The sequence below is a fragment of the Ovis aries genome, chromosome 21 (genome assembly GCF_016772045.2).
Source record: "Ovis aries strain OAR_USU_Benz2616 breed Rambouillet chromosome 21, ARS-UI_Ramb_v3.0, whole genome shotgun sequence".
NCBI classification, from domain to species: domain Eukaryota; kingdom Metazoa; phylum Chordata; class Mammalia; order Artiodactyla; family Bovidae; genus Ovis; species Ovis aries.
The window spans coordinates 34295731-34312185 of NC_056074.1; the positions used below are offsets into that span (position 1 = coordinate 34295731).

The 16455-nt window shown below is 49.9% G+C and overlaps 1 protein-coding gene across 3 annotated transcripts in view; it reads right to left on the minus strand.

The window, feature by feature from the left end:
- Positions 1 to 6046: 6046 nt before the first annotated feature.
- SNX19 (sorting nexin 19) overlaps positions 6047 to 16455 on the minus strand; it is a 32444-nt gene continuing 22035 nt past the window's right edge. The window contains exons 9-12 of one of the 3 annotated variants that reach the window (XM_027960050.2): positions 8678 to 8862; positions 7863 to 7950; positions 6999 to 7150; positions 6047 to 6545 (exon numbers count right to left, since the gene is read on the minus strand). In XM_027960050.2, coding sequence (XP_027815851.1) covers positions 6370 to 6545; positions 6999 to 7150; positions 7863 to 7950; positions 8678 to 8862 — 601 coding nt within the window. In that variant the 3' untranslated portion in view covers positions 6047 to 6369. Of the gene's footprint in view, positions 6546 to 6998; positions 7151 to 7862; positions 7951 to 8677; positions 8863 to 9277; positions 14557 to 16455 lie in introns of those variants that run through there. The other 2 variants (XM_027960051.2, XM_042238204.2) reach the window with 2 other exon arrangements.

Sequence of the window (16455 nt, forward strand, 5' to 3'; positions counted from 1 at the left end):
TAGAAACCCTAATCTTATGATCTCTCAGGTCTGTCCACCCGAGAAGTGGGCGTTCCTCCAGAGTGCAGGCCTGCCGAGACACCAGCTCTGGCCTCGCTCCTCTCCAGACTGCTGCAGGGAAGTGCACAGCCCCGCACTTCAGGCCTCCAGGCCACGGACACTACTGCCGTCTCCACACACACATACTTACTGCCCCCTTACCTCTCCAGACAAGCTCTCGCCTGGCCAGTAAATGCCACGTGCCGCTCACAAGCCCACACCTGCACGAGGCACTGCGCGAGGGGATGACTTATGTCTCCAACATTAAGACAACAGCTTCTTCCATCTCGTCCAAACGGAACGCTGGAAAGGAAACACTCAGGTCCTCACCCTTATGCAGGATGTAGGAAGTGTGGGGAACAGATCTGGTATTAATTACCCAGGGTTCTACCCTGAGTAAGTGGTTAATCCCGAGGAGGTTTACACTGCAGGCTCCCCAACCCGCCCTGGGGTGGATACACACCAGACTGGCTCCTGAGACTGTCCCACATCATATGTTGTGCACATGTGCACTGGCCCAGGGGCAGACTTGGTTCCACAGCAGACGGGGGCCCCCTTCCATGGGCCTGCTCTGAGATAGCACGTGACCCTAGGTTGTCTAGGGTTTCCCCCTTTCCCTGAAATGCGTCATTGTTTAATCCTCAGGCTGAACTTCCTCCTTCACCTGCTGTTGCCTTCTTTCAAGTCATGGCCTAGAGGCTCCTGCTGGGGCCCAGCAACAGCAGGCGAGTTTATCCCCCAGGGCCGACACGCTGACCTGCAGCTACTCCAGACGTCTTAGATTCCTGAGTTTTCATTCTGATGGCAGCTGCCCAGTTTTGATTTGTGCTTGGGCTCACAGTTACAGCAGTGAATGTGGCGGGGAAGACAGCAAACACCTGTGAGAGTGACGCAGCATTGCCGCAGCCCTCCTTTTCTTGTGGTTATTATTGCATCTTTGAAGGGTCTTCCTTGCAGCATCTTAGACGTGACTTAAACTATCAGAGAAGGTATGAAATTAAAAAATTTAGGTCTGGACCAAAGGATTTCCAGAAAGCAAATGGAAGAGGAAGCTGTGTTTGTCCTCACCATAATTGCACTCCTTACAAATTTGCGTCTGGGACAGGAAGCAGCTGAGGCTATTTCTTGCAGGCAGATTTTTGTTTTGTCTTCCAATCCCAGTAAGTTAAAGAGCAGGTGAAGGTGGAGGAGTTGGAAAGAAGACAGGGTATGCTGGGTGTTTCTGTGGCTGGCTGATTTTAAAAACCATTTTCAAATCAGGACCAATTTTCTTGAAGAAGCATATCGCTTTAGAACCTTATGATGGCCTACACACTTAGACCGCAAACAGTACTGTTTTAAAACTGTGTGGGTTTTGGCACAGGAAATAGGAAAATGAACTTCTTTCATGTGATACTTGCTTTAGAATAAAGATGTAAGGTTCTAAAAGTGAAAATTTGCTTCCCCCTCATTCCTATTTTGTCCCCAGTAAATTCTTATTTCATTCAACTTATTCACATATTCTGCCTCCTAAAAGTTGATGAGTACAATGTCCTTAATTGAATGAGCATCAGTGACTATTGTGGACCAGGCAGACAGGAGGGTTGAGGAGGCACCAGAGTGTAACAGGAGCAGAAGAGGAATGATGCTCCTTGACCGCAAGAATTGTAACCTGTCGCTGAAGACCCCACATCTATGCACATTGATCTGAGAGGCAGTGTAGGTAACTCTGAGTTACCCGATCAGATAAAGCTTCGAGGAGGAGGTGGCATGTGAATCAGCTCTCACGATGGAAAGTGTCTACCTGTGCAGAGCTGGAGTGAGGAAGGGAACACACCTGAGCAAAGAGCATGTGACAGAGGACAGAAAGGACAGAAGTAGGCAAGGGCAGAGCACAGGCCCCTAGGCTTCTGAGAGACCAACTCCACAACACATTCCGTCCCCGAGTAAAAGCCCTGCCACCCACCCCGTCCACACAGTTCTCCCGGAGCCACACTGATCCCTGATGACAGGGACCCTCACGGTTCTCGAAAGAACCTGGCTTGCCACCCCTGGGTTGACTTGGGACTCCATGTCTTCGTAAAGGACAAAAACTCTAAAGAAAGGATTGCTTTTTTTCTTAATAAGGTCTATCCTCCCTAATGGCAAGATATGAGATGAAACGCAGATGTTTTGCTAAATCAAGGCTCATCTTTTTGATAGCAACGAGCGGCAGAATGGTTCTTTATCAAGGGACATAGGCAAAAGGTCTGATGCCCCGGGCTGATGGATCAGCATGCAATGCTACCAGGCACAGAGAAATCACAGCTTCTGTGTTCGTGTGAGTGCCTTTATCTGCAATCTCAGACTTTGGTGTTTGTCTATCTTGGTCTTCACCCTCATGGATTAATCCAAGTATCTGGCCCCCTTGGATTGCCACTCTCTCTTGCTCATAATAATATAGTGCAACAGTAACATGGAACACACAGGGAAGAAAGGAAAAGTCAAAAGTATGCACGTGGCCATATAAAAAATAAACAACAAGGAGGATTGTAGCCCACCAGGCTCTTCTGTCCATGGAATTGTTCAGGTAAAAATACTGGGCTGGGTTGCCATTTCCTCCTCCAGGGTATCTTTCCAACTCAGGGATTGAACCTGGTCTCCTGAATTGTAGGCAGATTCTTCACCATCTGAGCCACCAGAGACACCCTTACTGAATAGCACAGGGAACTGTATTGTCTTGTAATAAACTATAATGAAAAGAATCAGAACCTTAAAAATGGATGTATTCATATAACCAGATCATTTTGCTGTACAGCTGAAACTAGTAATATTGTTAACCAACTATACTTCAATTTAAAAAATGTCAAAGTGTGGACTGCTTTTGTCAAAGCTGCAGATTTACCTTCTTAATTCCTATAACACTTCAATGTTAAAATTAGTCTGCATCTCCTAAACACTGACCGGTGACAGAGAGTCCTGTTTGGGATTAGAATAAGTAGACAAGGTCACTTAACGCTTTTCTAAGTTTGAGTCTTGATTCTACTGTTTTCTTTCATTTTTCCCCTCACAACCCTCTACATCCTGGAAAGGGTGTGCTAGCGACTCATACAGAAGCACTTGTAGGTAAGGTCTGAAGGCTCAAGATGTGCGGAGAAACCAGATTTTGTCGGGCTGGTGAAGACATCAGAGCCAGGAGTAGTTCTCTCTATCCTGTCACGTTTGTTTTCATTTCCAAAAAAGCCGAGTTCAAAAGTACTTTCAGCTCAGAGACAGGTGAGAAGCAAGAGGGACGTGGCAGGAGGGCTCAGCGAGCTGAGACAAATGCAGAGTGTCTGTCCAGGTGACTCGGTGCCCTCACCTCCTCCACCCCACTGAGCTTGCCCTGCCTCCAACCCTGTTGCTGGTCACAGCAGGAAAAAGGTGTGACGATCCACATTTGCTTCTGGCTGGACACACTCTTCTGGGTTTGTTCTTCTGCCCCCACCTTTAAACCAGACACTGCCACCTCTGCTAAGTATCAGGCAAGTCTGAGGGTCTAGACGTCATATTTGGGGTGCCTCCCCTCACTGGCCGTCTCCTGAGAGGTTCTGTTTTCTGTGAAGCACACCCTCACCCTTTACACCACAGAGGAGTGAGGCAGGTTTGCTGTCTGGAATTCACCCTGCAGTGGTTTCATTCTCTGGTCCACAAAGGCAGTGTCAGCAGGCACTGCCCTGTGATTTCTGGCTCTCCTGGCGGAAACAGAGGTGCTAAGTTATGGCAGAGCCTGCCCAGCGGGGCTTCCACGCCCACAGCGCTGTGGTTTCCCTTCCTCCCAGGTTCCCATTGTCATCTGTATCTAGCAGGGCTGGCTCACCTTCCTCCCTCATCCTAAGGAAACAGACCCTGCTGAGGAGCACAGGAAGACGAGAAGCAGCAGGTTCCGAGGGGGCTCCCCAAGTCTGGCATCTCCGCTGCTCCCCCGGCACAGGGGAGCGGGGAAGCCACGCCACTGACACGGCACAGCAGGGCCACATGCTTCACAGTGCCTGCTATTACACCCGAGCTCTTTCTGTCCCTTTCTAAGAGAAATCTGAGTCTCCGTGAAGGTGAGCTTCCCAACGTATCTGCGTCCTCTGCCAAGAGGCAGAGCGAGGATTCCGATCGGGGTTTTATCACCTGAAGTTCACTACACTCCACAGACCCTGAAGTCACTGTGTATGTCAGCAGCAGCAGCAGCAGCGGGGACGGGCTAGCAGCACTCAAGGGGTCAGAATGATGCAGGCGGGAGTCAAGTCTCCAGGGGCAGGACCAAGCAGGGCTGATCGTGTGCGTGATCAAGGCCCAGGACTGCTGATGAACACTCCTAGGATTCTTTCATGACCCCCACCACGCTGTTGGAATGGACCCCAGGTTCCAGGCACACTGCGCCCTCTCCCAGCCCAGGAGGCTCCAGCCTCACCCTCCCTGCACGCTGGGCTTGCCTAGTGCCACACAGCTTATTTTTTAAATTTCTCCACTGCAGTAAAATACACATAAAATTCAGCATTGTAACCCTTGTTCAGTGTACAGTTCAGCAGTGCTACATATACTACATATATGTGAAAACAGGTCCCCAGAGCTCTTCCTCCCAAGCAGCTGAAGCTCTGTCCCTACTGCACCCCCGCCCCACTGCCCCATGACCACCTTCTCCTGTCCTGTAAGCCCGACCATTCCGGGCACCTCAGGGAAGTGGGTCACACAGGTGTCTTCCGGTGGGGCTACTCTCCATGTCTTTACCCATGGTTCACTGTTGCATCTGAACTCCCCATGCTTTCACAGGCTAACTCTTGTTAATCCATTAGGAGTCAGTTCAGACAGAATTACAATCTCAATTAAGTGACTTTAATATTCAGTGGTGCATTAACTGCACCCAAGTGGAGCTGTGTTCTAACCCCTCGACACTCCAGGTGTGGCTAAAGGCCTGCATTCTTGCTGGCTACCCCTGGGAGCTTATGAACACGCAGGTCCCCAGGCCTCTATCCCAGCTCTAGGTAATTCTCACGCACACTTGACTTCAGCGAGCACTGCTCTGACTCACTAGGATGGGGTCTGTGGTCTACTCCCAGGCTAAACCCAGCAGCTGCCGTGGCATGTGAACAGAGCTCCGGGGCACTCAGAGCTCGGGGCTCCGAGCCCATCACAGGAGCACGCGCTGTGGCTGCCCAGGCCCCCGTGGGAGAGCTGAGTGGCTGCAGCAGAGACCACCGCGTGGCCACATGGCCCTGACCAGGAGTCTGCCAGCCCACAGGCTCCTCACAGGTGAGAACCCACCCTCTGGTACAGACTGGAACAGTGGTCCTGCGTGTGGGCTCTGCCATCTCCTCAAGGGCCTGTGGCCATCCCCACCTCTGTGCCTTATGTGCCCGTGAAGAGGGGACAGAGCAGAACCACCTCCTGGGGCTGTGTGGGTGAGGGAAGGTGACGCATGTGAAGTGTCAGGTGGCACATTTGGCAAACATCACTCTTAGCTGACCACAGGGGGGGCTTTGGTGGTGTTTTGGCAGAATGACCCCTGCAACAGACACTGTTCGTCAACACCCGACCTCTGCGTCTTCCTTGCTAACATCTATTTTCTGAGGTATCTAACCTTCCTGGCGAGTGACCTCCCCAGGTGGAAACTCTACTAGGAGCCAATCGTGTTCAAGCATCCTCAACGTCATGGATTGGCTCAGAGCGGGTGGTTTTGGCCAATGAGTCCTGAGGACTCTTGAAGGGCTTCTGGGAAACTGTTTCCTCATTTTTTAAAAAAGAAAACATGGGAGAGACGCCCCCATTCTTTCGAGGATATTGTCATACGTGGATGTGATGCCCTGAACTGCAGCAACTGTGAAGGTTGGTGGTCTGAAGATGAGACAATGTTTACAAGGCAAAACAAAAAGATGGGAAGAATCTGGGCCCTCGATGAGGTCCGAGATGCTGCCTCCGCCAACTCGGGGCCGCACCTACTCAGAGACTGGCTTGATGGAAGAAAATAAATGTTCTTAGTGATTTCAGCCTAAAGCATCCTGACCCATAGAGCCAGAGACCATGTTGACACACGTTTTTACTCTGCCCAGGACCTAACACCTGCTGTCAGGCACCATGAGCAAAGGAGTGGAAGCTGGGAATGAACGGGCAGGGGCGGGGAGGGTGACAGGAGAAGCAGGAATGTTCCAGGCTAGTGCAGGTCCAGTTCTTCACTCGTCACGGCCGAAATGAGCTGCTGTGCTGGGTGGGTGAAGGAAGACAGGGAAGGCCACGGAGGCCAGCATGCACTTGCTCGTGGGGAGGGGCTGGTACAGTCTGCAGTGCAGCCCTCTCTCAGGAAAGGATGGAGGGGTGGGGTGGGCCCCCCGGAGCTTCTGCCCTTCAGGGAAGCAGCTTCCTAGGGCAGCGGCCGAAGTCATGTCCTCTGCAGGCCGGGGTGCTGGGCAACACCGGTGAGCGTGGAGGGCCCCGAGAAGTGGCTCCCTCTGTGGGCTGTGGGGACGCTCGAGAGACCAGCGCTCTGGCTTTCAAGAGTACTCCTGGATGGACTGTGTTTCCTGGTGGGAAGAGGGAATTCAGAAGACTGTCTTCTCCTCCAAGAAAACCCAGCTGTGGTGCTTTTCCCGGTCTCCCTGGAGCCTGCATGGGGGTGGGTGTGGGGAGGGTTGGGGGGGATCAGGCGCACATGTGCACAGGCCAGGCTCCTGGCAAAGAGTGTCAGGGAGGAGGGCAAGGAGGGGGCTCATTCCTCTCCCCCACGGCTCCCTTTTCCAGAGGAACCAGGTTCCACCCACCAGCGACAGTCCACACACCACAAGGAGGCATGGAAATGGATGTGCATGCAATGGTGCATAGACGCCCACTGCCTGCCACAGACCAAGCGTGTGTGTGCAGCGGGGAGGGAGGGGACGTTGCTGCTGAGACCCCAGGCCTTCTGAGTGTAGTCCTGTTCCAGAGGGTATGGTCTTTTGCTTGGTCTCTGGGTGGCAGAGTGATCCGCCCTTCCTAACCCTCGAAGAAACGGGACAATGGCCTCTGGCTAAGGGGAGATGCCCGTCTTCCTGGGGTGTCTGTGGTGGAGCTGGTTACGGCAGACTCCTCGGCAGAGGCACTGAGCTCCAACAATTCCAGGATGATGTCCCAGAGGCAGTAAATCAAATGCCTGAAACAAACGAACAGGACAACTTGGGGGAAGGTCTGGCTGGGTCTCAGGACACCAGATCCTGTTGATGACATTTATCTCACCTCCCCACTGCCCGCTACTGATATCCTCAGTGGACTGCAACGTCTCGGCTGCGAAATAAAAGTCTGCTGAACTAAGGAAGGCTAGGATTGCAACAAAGGTGGAAATGGTACTTGAGACTGGATTTAAGGAAATTCCCTATTTCTTTACATCTAGCATGTTGGCATTGCTCTGAAGAGCTCTGAGCGAGGGGAATCCCTGTAGTAACAACTTACTAGGAACCTTCAGGTCATCTATGATGAGGCAGAGACACGACAGAAGGAGTCAGAGTTCATGGACACAACATGCTCAGGGCAGGGCTGAGAGGGGAGGGAACGCGCTCTCAACACCAGTGGAATTCTCCATCCCCGGACACCGGCCAGGGGACCATGACCTCTCTGTGCTGAGAACTGCCAGGGCCTTCTCAGGAGCTCCCACAGGGGCCTGCATAGAGTTCTTCCCAATGCAAAGAGTGGCTGGTCCCACCAGCTCCCGACCAACTGACCCCTGCTCAGGAGCCAGGGAAACAGTCGCTGCACCTGCAGCCGGGGCCCAGGGCAGGGAGACACTGCGATCCCAGTCTTCTCAGTACAGCCATTTACCCAGAAACCCGGGACCTTCTGAGACCAGAGACGGCTTCCGCCGTGCCCACCTGTTGATGAGCGGCTGCTGCAGCGACTCCAAGACCAGACTCCAGCTCAGCCGGCATTTGTTCTCCCCAAGGATTTCTACGATGACATCTGAAGAGGAAAGGTGGACATGGTTTTAGTTCACCACGAAGCCTTAGCCTCTGTGGGGACTGTCTCCTCAGGATGTCTGCTGTCTTTATTCACACTGGGTATTTCTGGCACATCTCTGAACCATACAGACAAACTATATCCTCAGGGGACAGGGAAAAGCCAACAAAAATGGTTCTTAAGTTAGATATCTGAATAAGAATGGGCCCCAGGAGACAATTCTGTAACCTGTCGCTGCTTCTGATACAACGGGGTAGGCTGAAGAACGGAGGTTAACAAGAGTAAATAACACAGTCTGGGCTAACAGTCCACCACCGTACCCTCCTCTCCCCAGCACAACCACAGGCAGCAAACTGCCTTCCCTGTCCTCCAAAAAAAACCATATAAAGGGAAGGAAAAAGCCCTCTTCGGAGTTTGTGCCTATGTAGCTGAGGACCGTGCACTTTACTCATCGGCCGCTGGTCCCCAAGCTGGGCTTATGCAGGTGTGAAATGCTTCCCCCTGGTCCACAGGGCTGAAGTCATCACCTGCCCCGAGGACGCTTCCCGTTCCCTCAGCCTCCCCAGAAGTCCCAATCACTTTCCTATTGGCCTCAGAAATGGCAGGTCAATGCATTTTCTGAGTCCTGCCGCAGATAAGGCCCTTTGAAAACAGGGGAAGGGCGTGGGGTAATGGCAGGAAAGCGGGGTGGGGAGGAAGACTACGGCACCATCAGTCTCTCTGCAGTCACCTGGCAGGACCCCCATCAGGCTCTGCAGAGCCTGTTTCTCAGCCGCTGCCTTCTGTTCCGGGGTCCTCACAGGCCGAGGACACTTGGGCAAAGCCCCACCCGGCCAGATGGACTCCTGGAGGAGCCGGAGGTATTGCACCCAGCGCTGTGGACACGTCAGATGAGCCACCTGCACCTCCAGCCACCTGCAGGGGAAGAGAGAAGGGTCAGGGCAAAGTGGAGGACCCAGAGCCAGGGGGAGTCCTCCAGGCAACGAGGACAGAACAATGCCAAGGCAGCACCAGGTCCCACAGGTGAGACCAAGCCAGTCGACAGCGTGGGCTCCCAGAACCTGAAGATGAGCGACGATAGGATTACAGTCATTCACTGAGTGCGAACACCCACGTGTCAGGGGCTGAGAACAGAGCATTTGCAGGCTGCTGGCTCTGGGGAGGTTGCACCTTTCCAACCGTCCTCCAGTGAGAAGCTCCGGGACTTCTCAGTGCCGTGTACACAGTGCAGGGTCTGGGGACTTTTTACAAACCCCTCTCCGTGGCCACCCATTCACGTCCCCATAAGCTGTCTTGAGGACTCCTGACATCACCCATTGCTCCCGACAGACCAGGCCTTCTCCTTACCAACAGCAGAACTCTGTCCTGGCAAAACCTGTTCAAACCCCACATCCTCCACAAATTCCTTCCTGAGCATTCCACCCAGAAATGCTCATTCCTTAGGCCTCCTGTGGTGGTACTTCTACAACAGAGACCAAGCACTGGTATTCCAGTTTGGAATATTGATTGCTGCCTCATACATTTACAGCTCGCCTTTCCCAACTACATTATAAGCACCGGAAGAGTTCCCCACCACAAAATCTTCCCACAGTGAAATGTCAGTTGACTGACTGGCAACTGCTCTTATTACAGTGAAAATGTACCCCTCTGTCTTGCTTTCACAAATGAGTCAATAACTGAGCGGGCAGGCACTGCAATCTGCAGGGCCTGCGAGGCACTTCCCCCGAAACTCTTTCCCTGTCTCTGCAGGTTTCCAGAGCGGTGTGGTCACTTGTTGAGGTTCAACATTGCAGAGGCCTCCTTCGTGGGGCCCGTGTTGAGAATGGCATGGCCGTCACGGGGATGAATGGATTGCTGGCAACGTCACTCACGCAAAGAAGACTTTATTTGGTGCCGCACCACACAGCCCATGCCATCACTCCAGACCTGAGCGGCCTGTCGTCCATCCAAGAGTGGAGGGGCTGCCAAGGCAAACTTTATTTAACCTCCACCCTGCCAGACAGTCTGCATTCCGCTCACGCTAGGCATTCCAGCTTTGGGGGCTGCACTCCCCCAGGCCCAGGGCTCACAGATGAGTCTAAGAATAGGAAGTCTGAAAGGTAACGGCAGGGCAGCAACGGCAGACATCGATGGAGATCAAGAACGGCACAAAGCTTGCCCGAAACAGCCATCACCATTTGGGCTTCCCAGGTGGTTTAGTGGTAAAGAATCTGCCTGCCAGTGCAGGAAACACAGGGTTCAGTCCCTGGGTCAGGAAGATCCCCTGGAGAAGGGAATGGCCACCCACTCCAGTATTCTTGCCTGGAGAATCCCATGGACAGAGGAGCCTGGCAGGCTACAGTCTGTGGGGTCACAAAGAGTTGGACACGACTGAGCAACTAACACTTTCCCTTTCAGCCAGCATTAGCTCTAGCTCAGCCTCTTGTTCACAGATGCAAACAACAGGCTGGCTTGCCCTTCTGTTTGACCTTCAGTTTGTCCTCTGGAGCCAGTAGCACCTGCGACTCTTTGGAGAGACCTCAGCATCCACTCAACCCTTCCTTGTCTGAGCACAACAACAGCAGTCCTGGGCACCAGGCCCCCTTGTGGGCCTGCTTTACTTTAATGGCCATTCACTCAATGGGAACAGGACCTCGAATTTCATTTGGGCAAGGAGGTCCCCTCTGCTCCCTCCCGTGGTGACCAAGCATCTCATGAACACATGCTGGATGCAGAACAAATGTTAACATGTGGCAAGATACAAATTATGCAAACCTACTGGACTGTAACCCATCAAACTCTCAATGCGGATATTGGGAAGAAGAATCACAGTATGAAAAAGCAAGAATAAGCCCCCGATGAGGAGGATGAGTCAGTGAGTCAAATAAAATTGTCAGAGCTTAGCAGAACTAATTGACAAAGACGTTTGAGGTCACTAAGCAAAACATCAGCTGCTGAACAAAACAAAGGCTTTGGTAAGCGCCCTAAGCCCTGAGGCACAGGACTAATAAACAGAAGGGCCTAGAAGAGTCAGTCCTGGGAATGGGAGAGGCAGGACCTGTGTAAACCAGATGAAATGAAACCAAGTATCTAAAGAGAGGGGTCCACTGCAGAAGGGGGGCGCTGCGAAGTTCAGTGCTCCTGCTCTGCTCAGGCCCCATGGGCAGCAGACAAGCTGCGCCCACCACACGGACGCTTCCCTCCCTTTTCAGGGTCCTCTTCCCACCCGTTCCTCCTCTTCCTCTCGAAGGAAACAAGGGGCTGCCTCCTGGGCACTGGGATGAGCCTGCTTTCGTTTCCCAGCTGGGGTAGAAGGCAGCCTGTGGAGAAGACAGGCGGCAACCTTTTGCTCACAGGACGTCAGAGGTACGGCCTCTCGACAGCATCCCTGTCTGGCGGGGAAAGCGATCAAGTCCAAATCCAGAGAATCTCCACCACTGCTGCTGCCCCACCCGCAGACAGGACAAACCACCTGTGCGCCAGAGACCCCCCTCGAAAGCAGGCTTCATTACTACACACAATGCGCCTCCAGGGATCTGTATGGTCTGCCCAACACGCTGCACAGAAACAGTACTTGGTAAACGAGGAAGAGCACAGGGATTTCTTCATCCAACCATCGCTTCTCTCCTTTAACCCATTTCCCCTTCCTTCTATTCCAGAGCGAAGCTCCATGCACACCACCCTTCTTTATCTAACACTGTGAACTCCCTCAGTCTTGAACCTGGGCTGAGGCACACGAAGCCAGCAGATGAGGCTCTGGGGTGAGTGTTAAGCAACCGACACCATGACTCCAATCCTTAGCTCCCTTGTTGTTTAGTCACTAAGTCATGTTCATCTCTTTGCAACCCCATGGACTGTATAGCCTGCCAGGTTCCTTTGTCCATGGAATCCTCCAGGAAAGAATACTGGAGTGGGTTGCCGTTCCTTCTCCAGGGGATCTTCCCGACCCAGGGATTGAACCCACGTCTCCTACGTTGGCAGGTGGATTCCTTACTAAGCCACCTGGAAAGCCTCGTTAGCTCCCTGCATCTCTCCATTCCACATGTCATCCTTCTGTTCTTAACTTAGGGGTGGGAAGGGTAAAGAGAAATCTGTGTCTTGAAGCACAAGAAACAGAATCTGTGTCTGCAGTCCAGTGTGCCATAATAGCTCCTCCAGGATCAGGTTCTGGAATCTGCTGCTACCACTGTTAAGCTAAGAGCTCCAGTTTCAAGGTGGAGATACACACACACATCCCTTGGACTATTTACTATTAACAAATTATTTATAAGAAATCATTTACTAAATACAAACGTTATTGTTGATGTAACACAAGATGCATGAGGTAAATACGCTAAAATAAATATGGAGGAGAAGAGCCTCAAATAGCACTGGTTTTATTTTCTACTACTATTCCAGTTCTGATATTTGATTTAGATATCCTCTTCTACCTTCTAGCTTCTCCCCAAAGAAGGAAAAAAAGCCAGACCACAACTGTTCTGTCAGATCTCTGAAGGACTCAGAGCACAGAGAAGATGTTCCAGGGGGCCCAGAACAGGCAACGAAAGGAGAAAAAAACAACAGCAGATGGACACTGAGACATGTAAGAGCCTCTGGTGCCAGACACGGAAGAACAGGGGATGCAAAGACCAGGGCACCCACTACTCTGGGAGTCCTCGTCCAGTCCGCATTCAAAGGGACCTGGTCTGAAATAGCTCCACACAGAGAAATGAAGCGGGGGCTGAAAACGAGACAGTTTAATACTAGGGCTCAAGATGGCACTTCAAGGTTAGCAGAAGGTCGTTTTCCATCAAAAGAGCAGAATCAAATCTCAAGAGTAAGGGGAGAAAGCTTTAAGGGACCACATCTAAGCCAATTAACCCAATTCCCATCACGTCTTTTCTAAGACTGCCTCCATGGCTGAGAGAGGAAGGCCCTGGAAAAGTATGGCTTCATTGGAGGGGTGGGGGGTGGGGCATGGCTTCCCAGGTGGCACAGTGGTGCAGAATCCACCTGCTGATGCAGGAGACACAAGAGATGCAGGTTTGTTCCCTGGGTCAGGAAGATCCCCTGGAGAAGGGCATGCAACCCACTCCAGTATCCTTGCCTGGAAAATTCCATGGAGAGGAGCCTGGTGGGCTACAGTCTATGGGGCTGCAAAGAATCAGACACGCCTGAGCAGTGCTGATGGTGGTAGGGGGAAGGGCAGGTAGGGTTAGGGTTTTCACTGCTGTCATCTCTTACAATGGACAGAGCGCCCAGAACCAGACACAACCTCACAATGTGCCCTGACCAGCAAAGAATGCAGAGAATGGCGCCTTCCTCAAGCCAGATACCATACTTGTGTATTACTACAGTCAAAGACTGTACTGGCTTTGGGACACACACACTAAAGCACTGACTCATCACTGGGTATGCAGCCAACTAGAACCCGGAGTCCACATATGTGCTTTAACCAGAAATCACAGACTCCTATTAAGTCTAGGCTTGTCCTTTGGTACTATACTTGTGTAATTAAAAAAAAAAAAAAAAAAGAATCTAAATTCTGCTTTATAATATTTATTTCTGTTAAATCCCATCTTGTTTGCTTTAGACTACCATTTTAACTCTTCTGCAAGGAGATCAAACTAGTCAATGCTAAAGGAAATCAGTCTTGAATATTCATTGGAAGGACTGATGGTGAAGCTGAAACTCCAACACTTTGGCCATCTGATGTGAAGAACTGACACATTGGAAAAGATCCTGATGCCGGGTAAGACTGAAGGCAGGAGGAGAAGGTGATGACAGAGGATAAGATGGTTGGATGGCATCACTGACTTGATGGACATGAGTTTGAGGGAGCTCTGGGAGTTGGTGATGGACAGGAAAGTCTGACGTGCTGCAGTCCACGGGGTTGCAAAGAGTCAGACATGACTGAGTGACTGAACTGAACTAACTCTTCTAAAGTCTTCTGAATCTTGATTTCTGTCACCCAGAGTATTAATTATATCTCTAAGATCAGAGTTACTTGCAAATTCACTGACAAACAGGATAAGTTCTATGCTTTCACTAGAAAGTGCCCTCGAGGCTATCAAGTTATTAGCTACCTGGGCTAAAGATCCTCAGATAGCCATGAACCACTTAAAAGTCCCACAGTTCAGACCATGTATGTCCATATAGATATTAGGGAAATATGGCACAATCCTGTTGAAATCTGCAGACAATGCAACAACCTATGCATTCCTGTCATTTAATGGCCTACCAATCCTGCTAAGACAGAAAAAAAGCCTTGCTAACAAGGTTAGCATTCCCACTGAATGCACGCTGGGTTCTGGGGCCCATGTTTCTCTTCCTGAGAGTTCACAAAACATCTATTTAATAATCCACTTAAGAAGTTTCCAGAGGTAAAAGTCAGGGTCAGGAGCCTGTATCCATTTTTTAAAAGGCTAGTCACTTGTCCATCTCTGAGCAACACATCTCCATATAGAAATTTTCTTCATGACTTTAGATCTTCAATGATAAAGGCAAATTCTTTCAGTTCCATGGAACAGAATTCACCTGGTCAGGTACCTGAGTTTTAAGGCAGATGAATGTTCTCTTGTTATTTCCATTCCTATTTTGGTCTTCAATTCTAGTTTAATCATGCTTGCTCACTTCTTCTTAGACCCTTTCCTTTATGTAAAAAAAAAACCAAAAAACAGAAATTTATCCCAGGCAAAAAGTACACCAATTTGCTGTTGAATAAATGAATAAATAAATGATTTCTCAAGGTAGCCAGTTAATACTACAAGATCTGTTCCAATTTACCTTTGTTGTTCCTGTTTCAAACTTTTCTTTAAAACACAGCTTTCCCCCTAACATGTATCCACAGTGTCAGCTCCTTCTGAGTTCAAGTTTACTGGACACCGTTCTTACCAGTTCTAATTTCTACTGTTTGCATTACTCAGTGCATGTCCCTTTTCTCTGTTTTTTCATATATGTTCATCTATAATCTGATCCCAGTTAACTACTATGGTTTCCTCTGATGCTGATTTTTCTCCTTCCTTGTTGGAGTCATGTTTAATCTGTTTATTCCATTTACTCAATACATATCAGTTGAGCTTCTTAAAAGTTTCAAAAGAACAAGATTGTGAAGTTTTGATGGCAGGGATCTCAGTTCATTTTGGTGTCTTAGCATTTACTGGACTAGTACAATTCACATAATAAGGCATCAAATATATACTGAATGAATCAACCTTATTCAAAATGCTCCATGACAAACTTTAAGTCCTTTTGTTATTGTGGCATATAAGACGGATTCTCTGTTATGTTCTTCTGTGAATTCTAGTTCACTTCCGACTACTTTCCTTTCTGTGAGCTATTTCCCATTCTATTCAGTTTTAGTTTTACCTCAGTTTTCCTTGCAGCTGCTGCTTCTTCGCTGAGTTGATGGGTGTCCTGCCAAGTCAGCCCTTCCTGTGGTCCTCGAGTTACATTCTCACTGCAGCTGCAGTTAGGAGGCCACCATGTGGGCATCATGTGCCAGAGTAAGGAAGTTTACAAACTTTCCCCCTGTCCCAGCTACACAGTTAACTGTTCAATCCACTCCTTCCTCTTTCTTCCAAGGACAGAGCTTACAGGTAGAAGGATAGAAATCTAGGCCTTGAGGTCCTTAAGTTTTCTATTGGAAATCTGAAACTTTTTAGAGATACAGTCCATGCTTCCTCATGTGTCATCATCTAGCGTCACAAAAAAGTAGGTAATAATCCATTGACTTAATAAGCAACAAGGAACTTTCAGCATCACAAGTCAGATATATTATTTGGAAGGTTACTATGCCATCTGCTAGTGTTGCTTCTCAATCCACAAGGGAGAACCAGAGTCATTCTTGATTTTGCTTCTTCTCTAACCCTAGCCCACGTGCCCCCTGCAACATCACCTAATTACTGAAGCAGTTACTAAAACCGGTCGAGCCGACCTCCTCAGTACTCAGGGCCCCATGAATTCATCACCCCTTTATGATCTCTGCAGCACCGATCTTTGCTTAGGTCCTCATCACCTCTTTCCCAATTTGTCTCCCTGGTTTGAACATTGCTTCCTTCAATTAATCCTCAACAGCACTATGTAAATGATTTTTCTAAGTTACTAAGTTGATCATGTCATCATCTGTTTAATTCTGTACATGTTTTGCTAGTGAATAGAGGTGAATCCCATGCTCTCTGAACAGCGACAGGGCTCTGTATGGGTCAGTGCCTACTGAGCTCTGCAGTGGAATCTCTGGCCACGCTGGCTACATGTCATACATCCCAACAGCCCCAGACTTCTCTGAGTACCACACATACACCGTCTTGCTTCACTGTTCTGCCTTCAACGCTCTGTTCTCCAACGCCAGCTCTCAATTTCCCTTTATCCTTTAAATTCTATCTCTGAGGTATTCTCCTCTAAAAACCCTCCCTGCATTTCTCATAATTTACTTAGTCCCTTCTCTTAATCATGAACAGAGCTGTTTTTAAAGTCATAACTTTATACTATAACTCCTTATTTATAAGATTGCCATCTCTGACTGGATACTAAACTTCCCAGGGTAGGAAC